At 44.7% G+C, this 21,204-nt stretch overlaps 1 protein-coding gene across 1 annotated transcript in view; it reads right to left on the minus strand.

Moving 5' to 3' along the window:
* Positions 1–17,049, minus strand: part of LOC118391642 (trafficking protein particle complex subunit 9-like) — a 414,365-nt gene extending 397,316 nt beyond the window's left edge. Inside the window, exons 1-10 of the mRNA XM_052472165.1 lie at positions 16,892–17,049; positions 15,732–15,876; positions 15,378–15,476; positions 14,674–15,029; positions 12,089–12,234; positions 11,637–11,774; positions 10,762–10,788; positions 8,467–8,588; positions 6,588–6,713; positions 4,052–4,268 (exon numbers count right to left, since the gene is read on the minus strand). Coding sequence (XP_052328125.1) covers positions 4,052–4,268; positions 6,588–6,713; positions 8,467–8,588; positions 10,762–10,788; positions 11,637–11,774; positions 12,089–12,234; positions 14,674–15,029; positions 15,378–15,476; positions 15,732–15,860 — 1,360 coding nt within the window. The 5' untranslated portion in view covers positions 15,861–15,876; positions 16,892–17,049. The remainder of the gene's footprint in view (positions 1–4,051; positions 4,269–6,587; positions 6,714–8,466; positions 8,589–10,761; positions 10,789–11,636; positions 11,775–12,088; positions 12,235–14,673; positions 15,030–15,377; positions 15,477–15,731; positions 15,877–16,891) is intronic.
* Positions 17,050–21,204: the final 4,155 nt, after the last annotated feature.

The following is a 21,204-nucleotide window of genomic DNA, read 5'->3' on the forward strand; positions in this document are numbered from 1 at the left end:
AAGCATGAGCGCGAGAGAAAGCATGAGCGAGAGAGAAAGCATGAGCGAGAGAGAATGCATGAGCGCGCGAGAGAGAGAAAGCATGAGCGCGCGAGAGAGAGAAAGCATGAGCGCGCGAGAGAGAGAAAGCATGAGAGAGCGAGAGAGAAAGCATGAGCGCGAGAGAGAAAGAGAGAAAGCATGAGCGCGAGAGAGAGAGAGAGAAAGCATGAGCGCGAGAGAGAGAGAAAGAGAGAGAGAAAGCATGAGCGCGAGAGAAAGCATGAGCGCGAGAGAGAGAGAAAGCATGAGCGCGAGAGAGAGAGAAAGCATGAGCGCGAGAGAGAGAGAAAGCATGAGCGCGAGAGAGCGAGAGAGAGAAAGCATGAGCGCGAGAGAGAAAGAGAGAAAGCATGAGCGCGAGAGAGAGAGAGAGAGAAAGCATGAACGCGCGAGAGAGAGAAAGCATGAACGCGCGAGAGAGAGAGCGAGAGAGAGAAAGCATGAACGCGCGAGAGAGAGAGCGAGAGAGAGAAAGCATGAGCGCGAGAGAAAGCATGAGCGCGCGAGAAAGCATGCGCGCGAGAGAGAGAAAGCATGAGCGCGAGAGAGAGAAAGAAAGCATGAGAGAGAAAGAAAGCATGAGAGAGAGAGAGAAAGCATGAGAGAGAGAGAGAGAAAGCATGAGCGCGAGAGAGAGAGCGAGAGAGAGAAAGCATGAGCGTGAGAGAAAGCATGAGCGCGAGAGAGAGAAAGCATGAGCGCGAGAGAGAGAGAGAAAGAGAGAGAGAGAGAGAGAGAGAAGAGAGAGAGAGAGAAAAGGAAAAAAGGATAGCCTACTCAGAGGTAAATAAGAATCAATTGCTCCCTGAGAAACACAGTCTCTGGGGCTAAAAAAAACTCGTGACCAAGATGCTTGTCCGTCATAAGTGTTCCCTCTTACTGTTGGAGGATATTATTAATAAATATATATATTTTCTGTCATGTGCAAAAATCATATTAATGCAAATCTCGCCTAAGCCATTTCCTCCTCCTGTGGCGCCCACTAAGCAATCTATATATAGCAGCATCCACCTGTCTGTAACACCATGTGATGCTACCGCTGCTTATCTGAAGGGCACCAATACAGAGGAAGACACTGTGGCTGCTGCTCTCCCTCTCTCCCCCTTGCTCTCTGTCACTCTCTCCATGCATGGGAGCTCTGTATTAACTCCTTAACTGCTACACTGAACAAAAATAAAACGCAACATGTAAAGCGGTAGTCCCATGTTTCATGAGCTGAAATAAAAGATCCCAGAAATGTTTCTCTCAAATCTTGTGCACAAATTTGTTTAAAATCCCTGTTAACATTTCTCCTTTGCCAATATAATCCATCCACCTGACAGGTGTGGCATATGAAGTAGCTAAGTAAAAAGCATGATCATTACACAGGTGCACCTTGTGCTGGGGAAAATAAAAGGCCACTAAAATGTGCAGTTGTCAAACACCACAATGCCACAGATGTCTCAAGTTGAGGGAGCGGGCAATTGGCATGCTGACTGCAGGAATGTCCACCAGAGCTGTTACCAGAGAATTGAATGTTAATTTCTCTACCATAACACGACTCCAAAGTTAAGAGAATTTGGCAGCACGTCCAACCGGCCGCACAACAGCAGACGTGCAACCACGCCAGCCCAGGACCTCCACATCCAGCTTCTTCACTTACGGCATCGTCTGAAACCAGCCACCCGGACAGCTGATGAAACTGTGGGTTTGCACAACCGAATAATTGTTGCAGCAACTGTCAGAAACGCTCAGGGTAGCTCATCTGCATGCTCATCGTCCTCACCAGGTTCTTGACCTGACTGCAGTCTTCAGTAGTCAAATCCTAGCCTTCCATCGCCACTGGCACGCTGGAGAAGTGTGGTCTTCATGGATGAACCCTGGTTTCAACTATACCAGGCAGATGGCAGACAGCGTGTATGGCGTTGTGTGGGAGAGTGGTTTGCTAATGTCAATATTGTGAACAGTGCCCCATGGTGGCGGTGGGGTTATGGTATTGGCAGGCATAAGTTATGAACAACAAACACAATTACATTTTATTGATGGTAACTTGAATGCACAGAGATACCGTGACATGATCCTGAGACCTACTGTGGTGCCATTCATCCGCCACCATCACATGTTTCAGCATGATAATGCACAGCCCCAAGTTGCTAGGATCTGGACACAATTCCTGGAAGATGAAATTGTACAAGTTCTTCCATGGCCATGTTACCCATTGAGCATGTTGGGGATGCTGTGGATTGTGTACGACAGCGTGTTCCAGTTCCCGCCAATATCTAGTAACTTTTCACAGCCGTTGAAGAGGAGTGGGACAACATTACAAAGGCCACAATCAACAGCCTGATCAACTCTATGTGAAGGAGATGTGTAGCACTACATGAGGCAAACGGTGGTCACACTGACTGACTGGATACTGACTGGTTCTCTGATCCACACCACTACTTTTTTGTATTAAGGTATCTGTGACTAACAGATGCATATCTGTATTCCCAATCGTGAAATCCATAGATTAGGGTCTGAATTTATATTCATTGACTGATTTCCATTAACTCAGTAAAATTGTGGTATGTTGAGTTTATATTTTTGTTCAGGGTAAATAAAAGGTATCCTAGAACCTCTCTCGCTCTCCCCCAGCTAAATGTCTTCTGTGGTATTTTCGAGGGAGTATTCAAGGTGTCTGGGAATCCAATTAGCACCACCATGATAATGACACGCAGCACGATGCTCAACCTGTCACAAACACACCACCCTGTCACAGTGTCTATATCAAAAGGGACTGTACCTTCTGGTCAGAGACTTAGCAATTTCATGTAAGGGGACGTTTGATACTACTGTCCTCCCTGAACAAGGCAGGTAACTGTTCCGAGGCAGTCATTGAAAATAAACATTTGTTCTAAACCGACTTGCCTAGTTAAATAAAAGGTACAGAAAAAATGTACAATTTAAGCATGAAGAGTGCATGGTAGCTAAATGACTTATTGTGAGTTTGTGGTCTTTGAAACATGTCCTCTGAACTGAGGGAAAGAGAGAGACAAAGAGATAAAAATAGCCTGAGGGAGGGATGAGAGAGAGAGAAAGGATAAAGAGGAGTGAGAGGCGGTCCTCTCAACCTGGTAAAGAGGAGAGTACTGAGGGCTCCCGAGCCAATTAAAAACCAATTCGCTCGTTCATCTCTCTGCCCGCCAGTCCTGTACCCTGTTGGAATGCACTTTTGAGCCCCATTTCCTCTGACGTTACCCTCCTGCACCAGGGGCCTGGCTAGCTCTCCTCACAGCTCAATTATCTCCCACCTGACACCTCTCCTCAGGCTGAAGGTCTCAGAGGCATGGCAGTAGTAGAAAGGCATGCTGCCTTATGAACAACCTGTCGGTCGGTCTTTGTTTTGTAAAAGAATATCGGGAGGAAGAAATCCAGTCGACACACATCACAATAGTTTCTCTCTTCCCTTCACTGTTCCATAGAAGTGGAGGTCAACAACAACGCCTCTCTCTCTCTGTCTGACAAACTCTACTCAAGTGAGTCCTTTGAACGAGGATCACAGTAGAGATATAGGTGACCCTAAATCGTTGTTTTGTTTGTCAGCGTTTCTTTTACGCTCCACCCCTCGTGGTGGAGCGGGTCAAGCAGGGTGAGGTTCAAGAGCCTGTGGTGTACAGCAGCTTATCCTGAGGACCATGAGTGTGTGTGTGTGTGTGTATGTATGTGTGTGTGTGCATCAGGCAGAGTGGCGGTTTATAAAGGCCTGGGTCAGTGCAGGTCTCAAATCAACTGTGTCTCTCTATGCGCAAAGTGGTGCCTTGAATACGTATTACCCCTGAGAAGAGCTCTTGAAGGGGAGACCCTTTAAATAAAGCTCACGGCAGGGGAAGGCAATGTTATTACATTTCTCACTTTGAGTATTGATGTTACTGAAACGGGTGTGTGTGTGTGTGTGTGTCTTTTATTGATGATTTGAAAGTTCTAGGGGATCCCTCACCAGTATATAGGACACTTTTGAGACAGGGGAGAGGCATATCCAATCGGGTACCTTTGCTGAAGTCTTTGGGGTCGAGGGAGAGGCTGTATCCAGGCAGGGTCTCCAGCAGCAGCTTGTAGCAGGCCCTCCAGCCAGGCTCTGGGATGGTGGGGGCCACACACTGCATGGCTGCTACCCGCTTGAAGAAGGCTGATTTACGGTGGAAACCAATCAGGTGGTAGAGCTCAGAGAGGATGCTGTAACGCTGGATCTTCTCTTCCTCTGACAGCTGAGAAGACAGGAGAGATCATTGGTTGGTAGGTTGACTCTAGTAGATTATTGAAAAACTATTTAAACCACACACTGCATGTAAAATGTATGCATACATGACTAAGTCAGACTTACAGTCATGCGTTCATAGATTGTACGTACGGGTTGTCCCAGATCTGTTATCAAACTCAAATTTAACTTTTGCAGAGAAATAAGTTGTATAACTTTGTGTTATCGTCGAGGATTTATAATGAACAACAATATAAACGGAACATGTAAAGTGTTGGTCCCATGTTTCATGAGCTGAAATAAAAGATCCCAGAATGTGCCATATGCACAAAAAGCTGATTTCGACTAAGATTTTGTGCACAAATTTCTTTACATCCGTTAGTGAGCATGTCCTTTGTCAATATAATCCATCCACCAGACTGGTGTGTCATATCATGTCGTTGATTAAACAGCATGGTCATTACACAGGTGCACCTTGTGCTGGGGACAATAAAAGGCCACTAAAATGTGTCGTTTTGTCACACAACACAATGCCAGAAGTTGAGGGAGCGTGCAATTGGCAGGAATGTCCACCAGAACTTTTGCCAGAGAATTCAATGTTTATTTCTCTACCACCTCCAATGTTGTTTTAGAGAATTTGGCAGTACGTCCAACTGTCCTCACAACAGCAGACCACGTGTAACCACACCAGCCCAGGACCACCACATCCGTCTTCTTCACCTGCGGGATCATCTGAGACCAGCCACCCAGACAGTTGATGAAACTAAGCAGTATTTTTGTCTGTAATAAAGCTCCTTTGTGGGTAAAAACTCATTCCGATTGGCTGGGCCTGGCTGCCCAGTGGGAGGGCCTGGCACCAAGAGGGTGGGCCTAAGCCCTCCCGGGCCCACCCATGGCTGCGCCCCGGCCCAGTCATGCGAAATGTATTTCAATTGACTGATTTCCTTATATGAACTGCTACATTGAGCATCTGCTAAATGGTATATAATATTATTCTAAAATCCTTGACGAAAACACACAAAACGTTGTACAGCTTATTTCCAAATAAATCTCTGAAAAGTTCAATTTGATTTATACAAATTATTAAATATATTATATATAATATATTAAACAAATCTATGGAAAGGATATGAGAACGATCAAAGTCACTGCACACAGTCACTGCACACAGTCACTGCACACAGGCAGAACAGGCCGAGCCTCAAGTGAGATTTCCCTCCTACAGAGCAGATCCTGAATTGATCAGGGTTTCAGTTCCTTGCAGGATGGCCTCAGGTACCTGTCAGAAGAGCTGTATTACGGGACCGGGCTGTCGGCAGGCAGATCCTCTGGTGATCATCACACAGGAAAGCAGCAGAGACAGGTGCCTGACTACAGGACCTGGACCCAGAGCATGAAGCCTAGGTGTCAACACTCTCCGTGGGACCTCTGGTGTCAACACTCTCCGTGGGACCTCTGGTGTCAACACTCTCCGTGGGACCTCTGGTGTCAACACTCTCCGTGGGACCTCTGGTGTCAACACTCTCCGTGGGACCTCTGGTGTCAACACTCTCCGTGGGACCTCTGGTGTCAACACTCTCCGTGGGACCCCTGGTGTCAACACTCTCCGTGGGACCCCTGGTGTCAACACTCTCCGTGGGACCTCTGGTGTCAACACTCTCCGTGGGACCTCTGGTGTCAACACTCTCCGTGGGACCTCTGGTGTCAACACTCTCCGTGGGACCCCTGGTGTCAACACTCTCCGTGGGACCCCTGGTGTCAACACTCTCCGTGGGACCCCTGGTGTCAACACTCTCCGTGGGACCCCTGGTGTCAACACTCTCCGTGGGACCCCTGGTGTCAACACTCTCCGTGGGACCCCTGGTGTCAACACTCTCCGTGGGACCCCTGGTGTCAACACTCTCCGTGGGACCCTGGTGTCAACACTCTCCGTGGGACCCCTGGTGTCAACACTCTCCGTGGGACCCCTGGTGTCAACACTCTCCGTGGGACCCCTGGTGTCAACACTCTCCGTGGGACCCCTGGTGTCAACACTCTCCGTGGGACCCCTGGTGTCAACACTCTCCGTGGGACCCCTGGTGTCAACACTCTCCGTGGGACCCCTGGTGTCCCATACGGCCAGGAGTCTTTCCTGGATATGATCTGACTAGGTAAAACTCTGGGCCCTGGTTATAGACTACAACTCGGACCAGGGTTTGTCCTGAATACGAGATCTAAGCATGGGACTTGACTAGGCAAAACTCTGGTCCCTAACTAGCAGAATGTGTGCGAGACCAGGATGATGGTTCACCCACAGAGAGGTACATCTACAGGTCAGGTGAGGTCTTACCTGTCCCAGGTTGATGTAGACAGCATTCTGGAGGAACTCTGAGGCCTCCATGGCCCTCTTCTGAATGGCTAGCACCCTGACTGCCTTCACACACGCCTCCAGCTCTATCACGCCTGCATTCTTATACTGGGGGAGGAATGGAAGGAGAGGGAGAGACAGGGATAAAGAGAGAGAACGCAAGAGGGCAATAAGAACAGACAAGGCCCAGGCTCAGCATAAGGAAAACGTAAGAAACCAATGAGGACTACATTGACTTTTCCCACCCGGCGTAATAATCTGAACCGATGTATTCCATCATGTCTCTTTCTCTCTCTGTGCTCCAGACATCATTATCAGATTACTGATTCTAGTTCATGTGGTGATACGGCACCTCGGTCGTTCATTATTACTTCGTGCCACATGGTTCTTTCAGGGGAGTCCCGGGTTCTCCCCGAGTAGCAGTTCTAATGAAGTAGAAACCTGAGTGGAGGTACAACAGTGCTCTCACACACCCCACCCACTCCTATCCCCATTGTCTCCTTACTAAACTGCAATTCATATTTGAAATGGCCCTGTCGTGTTGAGATAATGTAATTTAATTTGGAGTGAACTAGTTACAGGTATAAGGGCCAAGGGAGGTCAGAGCAAGAAGCCAATTATAATAGTGGAGATAAAGAGTTTCAGAAGGCCTACTGGGATATTATTTTGTAGTAATTCATTTTACCCTTATTTTACCAGGGAAGTTGACTAAGAACACATTCTCATTTACAGCAACAACCTTGGGAATAGTTACCTGGGGAATAGTTAGAGAAGGAGGGGGGTGAATGAGCCAATTGGAAGCTGGGGATGATTAGGTGACCGTGATGGTATGAGGGACAGATTTTAGCCAGTACACCGGGGCTTACACCCCTACTCTTACGATAAGTGTCATGGGATCTTTAGTGACCACAGAGTCAGGACACCCTGTTTTTTTAAACCTTATTTAACGCGGCAAGTCAGTTAAGAACAAATTCTTATTTTCACTGACAGGAACAGTGGGTTAACTGCCTGTTCAGGGGCAGTACGACAGATTTGTACCTTGTCAGCTCGGGGGTTTGAACTTGCAACCCTCCGGTTACTAGTCCAACGCTCTAACCACTCGGCTACCCTACTGTCCCATCCGAAAGATGGCAATTAACACAGGGCAATGTCCCCAATCACTGCGCTGGGGCAAAGGGGAGGAGAAAATATTTGACTAGAGGAAAGAGTGCCTCCTCCAACACTACTTCCAGCAGCATCTGGTCTCCCATCCAGTGACCAACCCTGTTTAGCTTCAGAGGCAAGGCAGCAGTGGGAGGTGGTTACACCTCTGTGTTTTTACCCACAAGCTTTAAGGTTTGTTTGTTAACACATACCTGTGCTATACCAGTAAAAATAGTTATCAATAGATAAACAATGCAATTACCTAATGTATTTTATTTTTTTAATTGCAACTGATAGAGTTATAGGGCATTTGAGATGACCCCACACTTCCATTTGGCTATTAGTAACAGACACTGACGTCATTCTAGCTAAGCCTTCCACCGTTGACTCTCTGAGTGCACTCAGACGGTTTCTCCTGTAGTCAGCATGTAGTAGTTTGTTTACAGTGAGACGCCCAACCATCACTGATACCTAGTGCGCTACTCTCCCCTGGTGGAGATGTTGAGAACTGCAAACTGGATCGTGGATAATGGAACAGTCCGCAAAGAGCATTGGTCTTCAAAGTGCAAACACTGAAACATCATATGTAATAAAGTATGTAGGAGCATTCAGAGCGCGGGTGTCTGCTTCTTTCCTGTGATGGATACTTTTTGTACCCTTCACCTGAAAAACAGATAGCTGTACATACAGTGCTTTTGAATGATTCTTGTTCTAATACCTTGCCATAGTAGGAGATGGCCTCCTTGTATTTCTCTATGATGTCCTCAGGGCCCAGGCAGTTCTTGGCCCGACCGATCTCACTGCTGGTGTCTGCACTGATCCCATTGGCTGTGAGGGCACCTGGAGGGACGGGGGAGAGAGAGCGCGAGAGAGAGGGCACGAGAGACAAGGAAAAATTACATTAATGACCGGGATGATTGTCAATGTTCAGACCCATCCACCACTTGGTTCTTCACATCCATATCAGCATATCAGTGGAGGCTGCTGAGGGGAGGCCAGAACGGAGCAAATGGAATGGCATCAAACAGATGGAAACCATGTGTTTGATGTATTTGATACCATTCCACTGATTCCACTCCGGCCATTACCACGAGCTCATCCTCCCCAATTAAGGTGCCACCAACCTCCTGTGATGCATATGTTCAAAGTCACAACAATCAACAATGACATACTCACTGGTAAACTGTATATAGCCTATCTGAGCATACACATTTAACGCAGCCTCGAACAGAAGTTTCAGACACCGAGGTAAAGACAACACTCCATGATTGCCATGCATTGTACACAACAATCTCTAAATAAAAGGCCTTTTGAGGGTCAATGTGCGGTTATGTGATCAAAATGACGCTGACTTCATCATGTGCTCAGTAGCTTGGAATGTTTCAATTGAAATGGTTCAAAAATGAATATGTGCAAGGAGAATCTCTCCTCTACCTATCTGATTTGAATACAAATGTAGTATTGATAGAACATTGCCTAGCAACAGCTCGAGCTGGCTCCGTAGCAACGGCGTCGCGGCAATGTCACTATGACATAGCGTTACACGTGACTCATAAGACTGGGAACACATGCAGGTACTAGAGATGTATGCGCTCACTGTCCTGTCAGCTGTTTCGGATCAAAGCTCCTGCTAAATACTCCTCTGTAGCTCAGTTGTCGAGCGACGCGCTTTGCAACACCAGGAAAGTGGGCTCGATTCCCAGGACCACCCCATCGTAAAACAGGTACGCATGCATGACTAAGCTGCTTTGGATAGAAGCGTCTGCTGTAGGGCATATATTATATTTTTGATATAGTAAGTGTTAGACAACTTGTTACAGTCGGAGCTACAGCACTTTACACACAGCCCTTGGGTTGAATGGTTTAGTAAAACCGACAATAGTTCCTAAAAAAGGAAACATAAGAGCTTTCTGCAGTATTTCTTACTGATAGGTTGGCCCCGAAATGTCTCACACTGAACACTTCTACATTTGAACTTGAGGCTACAGGAAATGCACTCAAACTCGCCAGCAGCATACCACCCTGCATCCCACTGCTGGCTTGCTTCTAAATTTAAGCATGGCTGGTCCTGGATGGGAGACCAGATGCTACAGGAAATGGTGTTGGAGGGCCAGAATCCCCCAGGGCAGTGACTGGGGACATTGCTCTGTGTAGGGTGCGGTCTTCGATGGGACGTTAAACGGGTGTCCTGACTCTCTGTGGTCACTAAAAGAGCCCATGGCACTTATCATAAGAGTAGGGGTGTTAACCCCAGTGTCCTGGCTAAATTCCCAATCTGGCCCCCATACCATCACCGTCACCTAATCATCCCCAGTTTACAATTGGCTCATTCATTCCCTCTCCTCTCCCCTGTAACTACTCCCCAGGTCAATGCTGTAAATGAGAATGTGTTCAGTCAATTTACCTGGTAAAATAAGGGTTCAATAAAATTAAATAAAAATAGTTTGGATGCCTCAAACAGCAGTGTTGGGATTTCAATAGCAACATCGCCACCTCCTGGTGCATGTCTAAATTTCTTTGAAATAATAGACCAATCACTTCCTTTTGAAATCTAATAGGAGGTTACGTGGTTGTTCTTTTACATAGTGTTGAATAATGTCCTTGAACATGATTTTAAAATGGTTACTATTCATTGATTAGAAGAAGTCAATGGCGTGATCAAGCATGAACGCCAAACAACATTAACAAGAATAACAGAAATACAATCCCTGCCTTAAGAGGGAAAAAAAACATCCATTTTGATTTACCAGTGGTGGAAACAATCAAAGTTGGAATCAGATGTAGTGCAATGGGTTGTTAGCCTGGTCCCAGATCTGTTTGTATTGTCTGGCCTTAGTCGGAGAGACACCACTAACAGATGTGAGAACAAGCTAGGGAAGTTGTCTTCACAAAAAGCACATGGGACGTTGAATGAAAGCAAACACACAGACAGACAGCAGGAAAACACACACAGGTGAGATGTCTAGGTAGAAGTAGAGCTACGCAGTGCTGGCCGGTTAGTGTCATACCATACCTGGGTCAATGAGTACCTCCTGTGCCCCTACGGTAACAGACACACAGAGAGAGAATGAAGGTTCACACAGTGCAGTTAGTTATTGAAAGCAATGTTAGTCCCCAAACAAGCCACTTTTCAGCCGGTTCCTTGAGACTTCCCCATCCCTCCCTGCGCTATAGTAGGCTAATGCTAATTACTTGTACAAGTAAAAGCTAAATATGTGTTGTTATTTAGGGGTTAAAGTAAGTGACTAGTTAATCATATTAAGTAAAGATATGGGTGAATGGAAATATGATAGTAAATAAGGTTCAGAACAAATGGGTTAGGATGTGGGGGCCACCGGATGTCTCAGGTAATGTTGTCCAGGGCACAGAACAGAAGTAGCTGGGCTGAGAAAAGCAAAGCTTGGGTTGCCATAGTAGCTGCAGTTGCTTGGGCCACACAGATCTCTTCCTTCCAACGGTCATAAAATCACAGCTCATTCAGAAACCTCCGGACATCTTCCACAACTTTTTGTCTTAATTAAATGTTGCCAGATTAAAAACACATTGCATGCCACCACAACAACACAATCCACCCTCCAGAACCACATCCAACCCCCCCTCTCCAACCGTACAGACAGCCCCCTGAGACACCACACCTCCTGAAACATCTCCACACTCTTCATTTTATAAGAAACTTCAAACCTAAGGCACGCAGCGACCATCCCTTTCAATAATAACACCGGGTCTGCCCCCCCCCTGGACCCGGTTCCTCCTTGGCTTGGCCAAACAAAAGGTTAAACAAAACACATTTTACCCCTTCACTGCTTGTACACCTCAGGCCCCATCACAAACATCCCCACAGAGAAGACCACCCCCAACCTCACACACAGAGAGGGGAGTGCTGCTTACCTGGCCGGTGTCTCTTCCCTGCGTCGGCTGCCTGTCCCTGGCCCTGTGCCAGGCTGGGTTTGCGTCCAGAAGCCTTCCCTGCTGTTCCTCCAGGGTAGTGGAAGATAACAGAGGCTGAACACAGGCCCTCTAACGCAGCTGGAGAACCAAAACACAAGGGAGATGTTATGATACTCTGTTTCATTGACACAAGTATTTCTAAAGGGCATTCTGTATGTACGGCAAGGGTGGCGAACAGTCCTCCTGGAGAACTACTGGGCTTGGCAGGTTTTTGCTACTACCCTGTTGTAGCACACCTGACTCCGATCCTCATCTGGTTCAAGGTCATGGTGAGCAGGTGATTAACAGAACCTGGTGTGTTATAGAAGGGTCGGAGCAAAAACCTGCAGAGTCTCCAACCCTGCTTTTTGGGATCTGAGAAAAGAGCAGGAAGAGGAGGAGCCATGTCTTACCCCCCAGCCACAGGAAGTCATTGACAGAGCGGAGCAGCTCCACAGCCATGTGATAGTGGACCAGGGCATCCTGCAACATGCCTGCCTGCAAACACAGGTCCCCAACGTGCTTCCTCATACGGCCCTGGCAACGCTTCTTATAGTGCCTAAATGAGGAGGAGGAGGAGGGAAACATCAACTAGTGTCAGATGTCGTAGAGATATCCATAGACAATACAACTTTGTCCACGTTACAGCAAACAATTATCCAAGTAGGGTTTACTTTTTAAATCCTTTTAACAAAAACCCTCTTTCGTTGTCTTCTCTCATTCGTACGGTCTCCCAAACATAAGTCTTCATTTTAGCATAATGTATTTTCTTACCCAGGTACCATTGGGTGCTAGCAGAGGAGACTCACTGTTGAATGAATCTCATCAGTTACAGGGGGTGCGTGTGGGGTGGGACAGCACAAGCAAGGGAGATAGGGTTTTGGGAGGGGAGAACCCAATAGAGAGAAATAACCAGAACCACCCTGATCCTGAAGTCTTGCACATGAAACACACAAGGATTGAAGAGGGGGCAGACATCACCACAGTTTGTCATTCTAACAAAAGAAAAACAGGGGCCAGTTTAATACGAGTGCAAGAACTCTGTCTAACTCTTTACTGGAGCCTGAGATACTGGGAAGGTCAAGGGTCAAACCCACCTAACATTGTTTAACCTAGAGAGCATGATGCTGTGTCAATGGGGCTAAATGGGGTTGATTTCCATACCATTAGTGAATTAATGGTACAATAGCTCATACTGTTCAAATTCAGTATAATGAGTCGGGCCCAAACTTTTCAGTTGAAAAAAAGTAGGCATGTAACCATTTGTTAGCTAAGTTTGTGAAATTAAATGATGAGCAATACATTTTGTATGGTCTGCTGAGAAGGACGTTGACACCATATTGAAAGTCATGCTTCAATAAGTAGGTGCAATAATAATCCTAGCAAAAGTTGAAGCATCCCTCCATGAATGTAAGTCGCTCTGGATAAGAGCGTCTGCTAAATGACTTAAATGTAAATGTAAATGTAATGAATCACGGATATACGAGATCCATGTTAAAGTGTAGTAGCAGCAGAATATAGAAGACGACGTGAGATCCATGTTATAGAATGTGTGAAGAATCAGAGTAGACCTTATTCACCCAGTCATGCTCGGGTCACGTGACACAACCTTCCCAATCATCAAGTTCCTGAAAGGCTGGACAAACCTTCACAAGCCTCAGTCACGTATTCTGCACGTCCAAACTATCAGCTCCTTCTGAACTCTTATGGTTCTATTTCATACAGAGTTGAGCAGAGCGATGAGTTTGGATCTAAGCTGTGAACCCATGCACAAGAACACTGAGGTAGTGCCTGGGCAGTGTCTCCTTTAGGGCCGGGGCTTAAGCTGATGGAACTGGGATGGACTTAACAACTAAAGCAATTTGTCTAACAGCGTCTCACCTTTTCACACCCAACAATAAACTCACAGGACAGTATGAAAGGAAAGAAAATGAGAAAGACAAATAAAGTAACCAAGATAAAGAAAAAAAAGGAAGCAACATTTTTTTTAAACACAAATAAACAAGGAAATAAACATGCAAGGTTCAGACGGTTGTCCTTAGCAACATTAATGTAATGACAACGCCATCTCGACAATGGACATCAGAAACACTGAGGTCAGGATTTTTCCAACACCACATAACAAACATTAGCACAACAATGTTGTTAGTGTAATTACCATCACCTTGTAACAATCATGAAACAACCATCACATGCTGAGGACAGCGCATGCGCCATCGTCCGCTTATTCACTTTGTCCTTCCAGACGTGATCAGGACACGCAGGTTGAAATGTCAAAATTAACTCTGAACCAACTATATTCATTTGGGGACAGGTCAAAAAGCATTAAACACTTATGGCAATTTAGTTAGCTTGCTGTTGATAGCTAATTTGTCCTTGGATATAAACATTGGGTTGTTATTTTACATGAAATGCACAAGGTCCTCTACTCCGACAATTAATCCACAGATAAAGGGGTAAACCGAGTTAGTTTCTATGAATCTCTCCTCCTTCAGGCTTCTTCTTCAGACTTTATATAGAGGTTGGCAACCAACTTTAAGGTGCATTGCCGCCACCAACTTGGCTGTTGTGTGGACCTCAGTTCATATTTTAATTACCTACGTTGGTTTATGCCCCTAAAAACCGATGAGGAGACGAGAGGCGGGACTTGCAGCATGTCAAGCGTCACAAATAGAACCAAGTTCTGTGGGCCCAATGATTGAATAACATGTGTGTGTACATTTATTTTGCCACGCTCACGCACGTAACGCGAGCGGTGTGGTCAGCATGTTAGGCTACACTTGTCAGATATAGTATTCATGCATTTTATCAACTGTAAAACTAATACTCTGTTTATACATTCTCCAGTCACAGTACAGGCACATAGAAAGTGTTTAATAACCAATTATCTTGTTGGTTCCAAATCCATTCAACAGCTGAAATATTACATAGGCAGCAAAAAATGTGGATGATTCCAAACCTCTAAAAGCCAAATAGTGCAGAAGAAAAGACAACTCACCTGCTATCAGTGTCCAGCCCCACAAAGTCTTTCTTCTCAAAGGGAACACAGAGCAGTGGTATCTTATCCCCAGACTTGTCTGTGGCTCTATCCAGCCTCTTGGACTCCAGCACAATGAAGATAGACTCCACAAAGTCCTCCACCCTTTTCTCCACATTGGGACAGTCCTCATAGCTAGAGTAGAAGGCCACATCCGTCCTCTGCTGCTCTGCTATCTCCCCCTGCAGCCCGAACACCAGGAGCCGTGAGTCGTACAGTGTGGCTCCGAACACCTCCTTCTGACTGTGGAAACGGTCCAACGTCTGGGGCCACTCTTTAGCCGAACCACAGGTCGTCACAGAGATGAGGCCCACCACCTAAACAGACAGGTCTTTATTATTCCTGAGAGGAAATTATTGCACAGGACAAAAAGACACAGATACTGTAGAGCAGAGATTCTCAAAAATTTCCTCTGGGACCTCCAGACGTTTCACCGTTTTGTTGTACCTCTAAACTAACACAACTACTGTAATTCATGTAGTCAAGTGCTTGTTGATTAGTTGAATCAGGTATGCTAACTCTGAAATAGTTCAAATACATGGAACAGCTGCGGATCCCCAAGGAGAGGTTTGCGAAAGGCTGCCATGCAGGACACATAAAAAAAACTAAGCGCATTTCTGAAACCCAAAGACGGCAGAAAAATAGGAACAATAAAAGCCACAAACCTTGCGGTGTGTCTGGAAGTCTCCCCACTCGTTGTTCTCCGGGAGGTAGTGGTGGCGGTAACGGATATAGAGGTTCCGCTGGGAGTCCCGGATGGACACCTTCGTTTCAAAGGCACGAAAAGGCAAAACACACAACAAAATAGGGATCATTTGATAATCAGCATCCAACAATAAAACATTTACATAAAAAACTAATAAGTTTGCCAGGGGTTACATATTTCAATAAATAATAACACATAGGCCTATGTGTGTCCCAAATGCTACCCTATATAGTGCACTACTTTTGACCAGAGCGGGCCCTGGAACAGGGTGTAATTTAGGACAGACTTATAGCTAGTACACATGGACGCTGACCTGGGCCACAGAGGCAATGCGTTTGTAGATCCTGAAGAACTGGTCCTCAGGGACGATGCCCACAGGTTGGACCACCACCAGGACCGTCTGATGGTCCTCAGCACACTGCATGTAGTCTGGGACACTCATCTCCTTCTCATGGGCTCTGAGGAGCAGGTGAAACAGACAGAAACATATTGTAGCGGCCTTTAATACCTAGCAACTTCGTCAACAGGTTCGCACCTCGTGGCGTAGCAGTTAAGGTATTGGCTTGACAGTCGCTGGACCCGCATTAGAGTCCAGGTCGGGGTGACCCCCTGAATTTGCTGAGGTGTGTACACATGTGAGGGACTTGGTATAGAGAAGAGTGGGGACACGGTCTCCTGAAGGAAGGGGGTAATGCAGCGACATTTAACCAATACCTAACGACCTCATCAATTTTTCTGACCTCCTTGCTTAGCTGTTAAGGTGTTTGCTTGACAGTCGCTGGACCGGGGTTCGGGTCCCAGTATGATTTTAATTCCTCAACATCTAGCTAAGTTCCATCCACACATACCACAGTCAAGATGTGACATCACTGACAGAGCTAGTAGCACACTTGATTCAAAAGCATTCGGACCATAACCAGGTCACTGCTTGGTTGAAGCAAAAGCCTGCACCCACCCAATATCTCAACTCTCTCACTAAGGTTATTTTAGGTTACTATTGACAAGACTGTCGTTCGAAGGAATTGCAAACTACATACGCCGCTTGCGTGACGTGTAGTCCATTCTTAACAACACCGACCATAAAGACAGTTTCAAGCTGGAGTGTAAAGGATCTATCTAGCTAGGTAAAAACAAAGATACTAGTATACTGTGCTAGCCAACCCAGTCAGCTAGCCACATGGCTAAGATACTTTTGTTACAGTAAGACACTAAACTTCAAAAATGAAAATTAGGAAGTCCTACATGTCCAGTTTACTTTCATTCTACAGTCCCCATTTATATTCAGGAATGGGACTATTTCTGCCATCAATATTTACAGAAGAATGACAAGTTTACCTAGCTAGCGACACTGACGGTCTCTAGTTAGCCAATGTTGGTATGATACCTGGTTGTTAAACTATCGTCAGGCGTGTTGCCTCCTCAGCCACAAACTGGAACATTTATTTATCAAAACATGCCAAGAATTGACGTTACCTTGATATATATTGTGACAGAAACGTTTGACAGTCCAATTCTCGTTCGTAAAAATAGACAGCTTCCCGAATGAACTCTTCTTCTCTATCAGTTACATTGACAAATACTATGAATAGCGTGCATCACTGCCCTCCTATGTCCACTGCTGGTACTGTGGGCTCCCATACTCCCAATATGTGGCTGTGCAACCTGGAATTTAGATTTGGTTGCACTACTGGCAACAACAACAAAAAACATAAACCTGGATATTACATTGAATTGCAAAAATATATTTGCAAAGTTGTTAAATTTGCGTTTCGTATACATTTTATTATGTCACCCATGAAAATGAAATTCAGCAACTCTTAGAGAACGGTACAATGATACAAATGCTTATTTTATGTTAAACGTAAAACCAACGCGTTTCTGCCCTTAGATTTCGTTGCTGTTTTACAGATTGTTATTCTTACAGACTGAATAAAGGGAGGCTTTCACACATTTCAAACCCGCCTCCTATTGGTCCGATTTTTGCAACTAATTTACCAATCACATCATGTGTTGTGTTGTATTCCCATTGTTATTGGCCCCTGAACCCATAGGAGACCATTTTTAAATATATAAAATCCTCCTTCACATAATAACTACATTTGTATTCTTAGTTGGATACCTGGTATTTTTATGTGAATACTTTAAATCCAGGCTGTAAGATTTACCATTGGATTTTGAAGAGTATTCTTTCTGAATACCTTGATGAGTTTCGTACTAAAGACTCTTACTCAACTGTTTGTTTTTGCTCTCGTAAAACACAGGCTAGGCCTACTTGAAACCAATACAAATTGAGGAAGTGCTTGTGTGTGAACAGAATCACACAGCAGTGAAATGTATTTGCTGCATGGCTTGATGAGGTCAATTCCACTCAGCTTCTAAATCAGTCGTTTTTTTATTGACTTATACATGGTTGTAATACACAGAACAAAACTGTAAATGCAACATGTAAAGTCAGTGGTGTAAAGGACTTACAGTTGAAGTGGGAAGTTTACATACACCTTAGACAAATACATTTAAACTCAGTTTTTCACAATTCCTGACATTTAATCCGAGTAAAAATCCCCTGTTTTAGGTCAGTTAGGATCACCAGTTTATTTTAAGAATGTCATAATAATAGTAGAGATAATTATTTATTTCTGCGTTTATTTCTTTCATCACATTGACAGTGGGTCAGAAGTTTACATGCACTCAATTAGTATTTGGTAGTATTGCCTTTACATTGTTTAACTTGGGTCAAACATTTCGGGTAGCCTTCCACAAGCTTCCCACAATAAGTTGGGTGAATTTTGGCCCATTCCTCCTGACAGAGCCGGTGTAACTGAGTCAGGTTTGTAGGCTTTGCTCGCACACGCTTTTTCAATTCTGCCAACACATTTTCTATAGGATTGAGGTCAGTGCTTTGTGATGGCCGCTCCAATACCTTGACTTTGTTGTCCTTAAGCCATTTTGCCACAACTTTGGAAGTATGTTTGAGGTCCATTTGGAAGACCCATTAGCGACCAAGCTTTAACTTCCTGACTGATGTCTTTAGATGTTGCTTCAATATATCCACATAATTTTCCTCCCTCATGAAGCCATCTCTTTTGTGAAGTGCGCCTGTCCCTCCTGCAGCAAAGCACCCCCACAACATGATGCTGCCACCCCCGTGCTTCACAGTTGGGATGGTGTTCTTTGGCTTGCAAGCCTCCCCTTTTTTCCTCCAAACATAACGATGGTCATTATGGCCAAACAGTTCTATTTTTCCTTCATCAGACGAGAGGACATTTCTCCAAAAAGTCTGATCTTTGTCCTCATGTGCAGTTGCAAACCGTAGTTTGGCTTTTTATGGCGGTTTTGGAGCAGTGGCATCTTCCTTGCTGTGCGGCCTTTCAGATTATGTCGATATAGGACTCATTTTAATGTGGATATAGATACTTTTGTTCGGGTTTCCTCCAGCATCTTCACATGGTCCTTTGCTGTTGTTCTGGGATTGATTTTCAGTTTTCGCAACAAAAATAAGTTAATCTCTAGGAGACAGAACGCGTCTCCTTCCTGAGCGGTGTGACGGCTGCGTGGTCCCATGGTGTTTATACTTGCAAACTATTGTTTGTACAGATGAACGTGGTACCTTCAGGCGTTTGGAAATTGTTCCCAAGGATGAACCAGACTTGTGGAGGTCTACAATTTATTTTCTGAGGTCTTGGCTGATTTCTTTTGATTATCCCATGATGTCAAGCAAAGAGTAGCACTGAGTTTGAGTAGGCCTTGAAATACATCCACAGGTACACCTTCAATTGACTCAAATGATGTCAATTAGTCTACCAGAAGCTTGACATAATTTGCTGGAATTTTCCAAGTTGTTTAAATGCACAGTCAACTTAGTGTATGTAAACTTCTGACCCACTGGAATTGTGATACAGTGAATTGTAAGTGAAATAATCTGTCTATAAACAATTGTTGGAAAAATGACATGTGTCATGCACAAAGTAGATGTCCTAACCGACTTGCCAAAACTATAGTTTGTTAACAAGAAATTTGTGGAGTGGTTTTAAAACGAGTTTTAATGACTCCAACCTAAGCGTATGTAAACTTCCGACTTCAACTGTAAGTAAAAAATATTTCAAAGTACTACTTAAGTCGTTTTTTGGGTTATCTGTGCTTTACTTTACTATTTATATTTTTGACAACTTTTGGACTCACTAAACACAGAGACATCTTTTGTAAATAATGTCTGAGTGTTGGAGTGTGCCCCTTGCTATCCGTACATTTCTTTTATGGTGTCATCTGGTTTGCTTAATATAAGGAATTTGAAATGATTTATACATTTACTTTTGATACTTAAGTATATTTAAAACCAAATACTTTTATACTTTCACTCAAGTAGTATTTTGCTGAGTGACTCACTTTTACTTGAGTAACTTTCTATTAAGGTATCTTTACTTTTACTCAAGTATGACAATTGGGTACTTTTTCTACCACTGTGTAAAGTGTTGGTTCCATGTTTCACGAGCTGAAATAAAATATCCCAGACATTTTTATACACACAGAAAATGTATTTTTCATCTTTTGTGCACACATTTCTGAGTACATCCCTATGAGTGAGCATTTCTCCTTTGCCAATATAATCCATCCCACCTGACAGGTGCGGCATATCAAGAAGATGATTAAAGAGCATGATCATTACACAGGTGCACCTTGTGCTGGGGACAATAAATGACCACTTTAAAATGTGCAGTTTTGTCACACAACACAATGCAACTCAATGCACAATGTCTCAAGTTTTGAGGGAACGTGCAATCTGCATGCAGACTGCAGGAATGTCCAACAGAGAATGGAATGTTCATTTCTCCACCATAAGCCTCCAACGCCGTTTTAGAGAATTTGGCAGTACGTCCAACCGGCCTCACAACCACAGACCACGTGTAACCACAGCGGCCCAGGACCTCCACATCCGGCTTCTTCACCTTCTTCATGTCTGTTGCGTTTATATTTTTGTTCAGTATGAGTCTTAATCTTATTTGACCTACCAAGTGGTAGGATTAATACTTAAATAGTAGATCAATAGATGAACAATTTCACAAACATGGATAAGTCTTGGATATTTGTACTGTTGTCATTCCACCACTAGATGGACACATGTGCAGCATCAGATAAGGTTTTACAGCCAGTTCCCATCCAGAGCCATGCTGTATATGTATACCCACGGCTCTGTTCCTGTCAACATAGAGGACAGCCTGAAATGAAAACGCTGAGTGGGCTTTAATTATTAACTTCCTGTGCCCGATCATGTGTCAATGTCAGGCCCTGTACACTGAACGATTACAAGCAGCCAGGAGTGTAATGTTGTTCTTACTTCCTTTATTCTCATGTCACACCCATGTTCCCATCACAACCAGTGACAACTCTTCATGCTCTTTTGAGCCCCACCTGTTTACCTAAAAAAAAATGTTTTGTTGTTGCCTGTTTGCATGTTATTTTGGCATTAATATGTCTCACATATCAGTTTGCAAACAATGTGCAAAAAAAAAATGTAGTTAATAAAGCCGCATACAAACATGGTTTATTTTTTGCTTTCTTCAATAAGGCAGATCCAAAAAGCAGGTGTTTCAGCCAAGCTCAGTGTTTTCTGTGTTGGAGCAGCCAGTGGTAAATACGTAGCGTTGGGGTTGGTAATGTTCTTTAGTTGCGGTGTGATTGGCTCAGTGCTCTGTCATTCATGAGGACACTACGTCGCCGCAAAATGTACGGGGAGAGCTCGATTATTCAAGGCCCTTGGGTGACAGAACACTGAGCCAATCACGGCGCAA

This window comes from Oncorhynchus keta, chromosome 20 (assembly GCF_023373465.1).
Source record: "Oncorhynchus keta strain PuntledgeMale-10-30-2019 chromosome 20, Oket_V2, whole genome shotgun sequence".
NCBI lineage: Eukaryota > Metazoa > Chordata > Actinopteri > Salmoniformes > Salmonidae > Oncorhynchus > Oncorhynchus keta.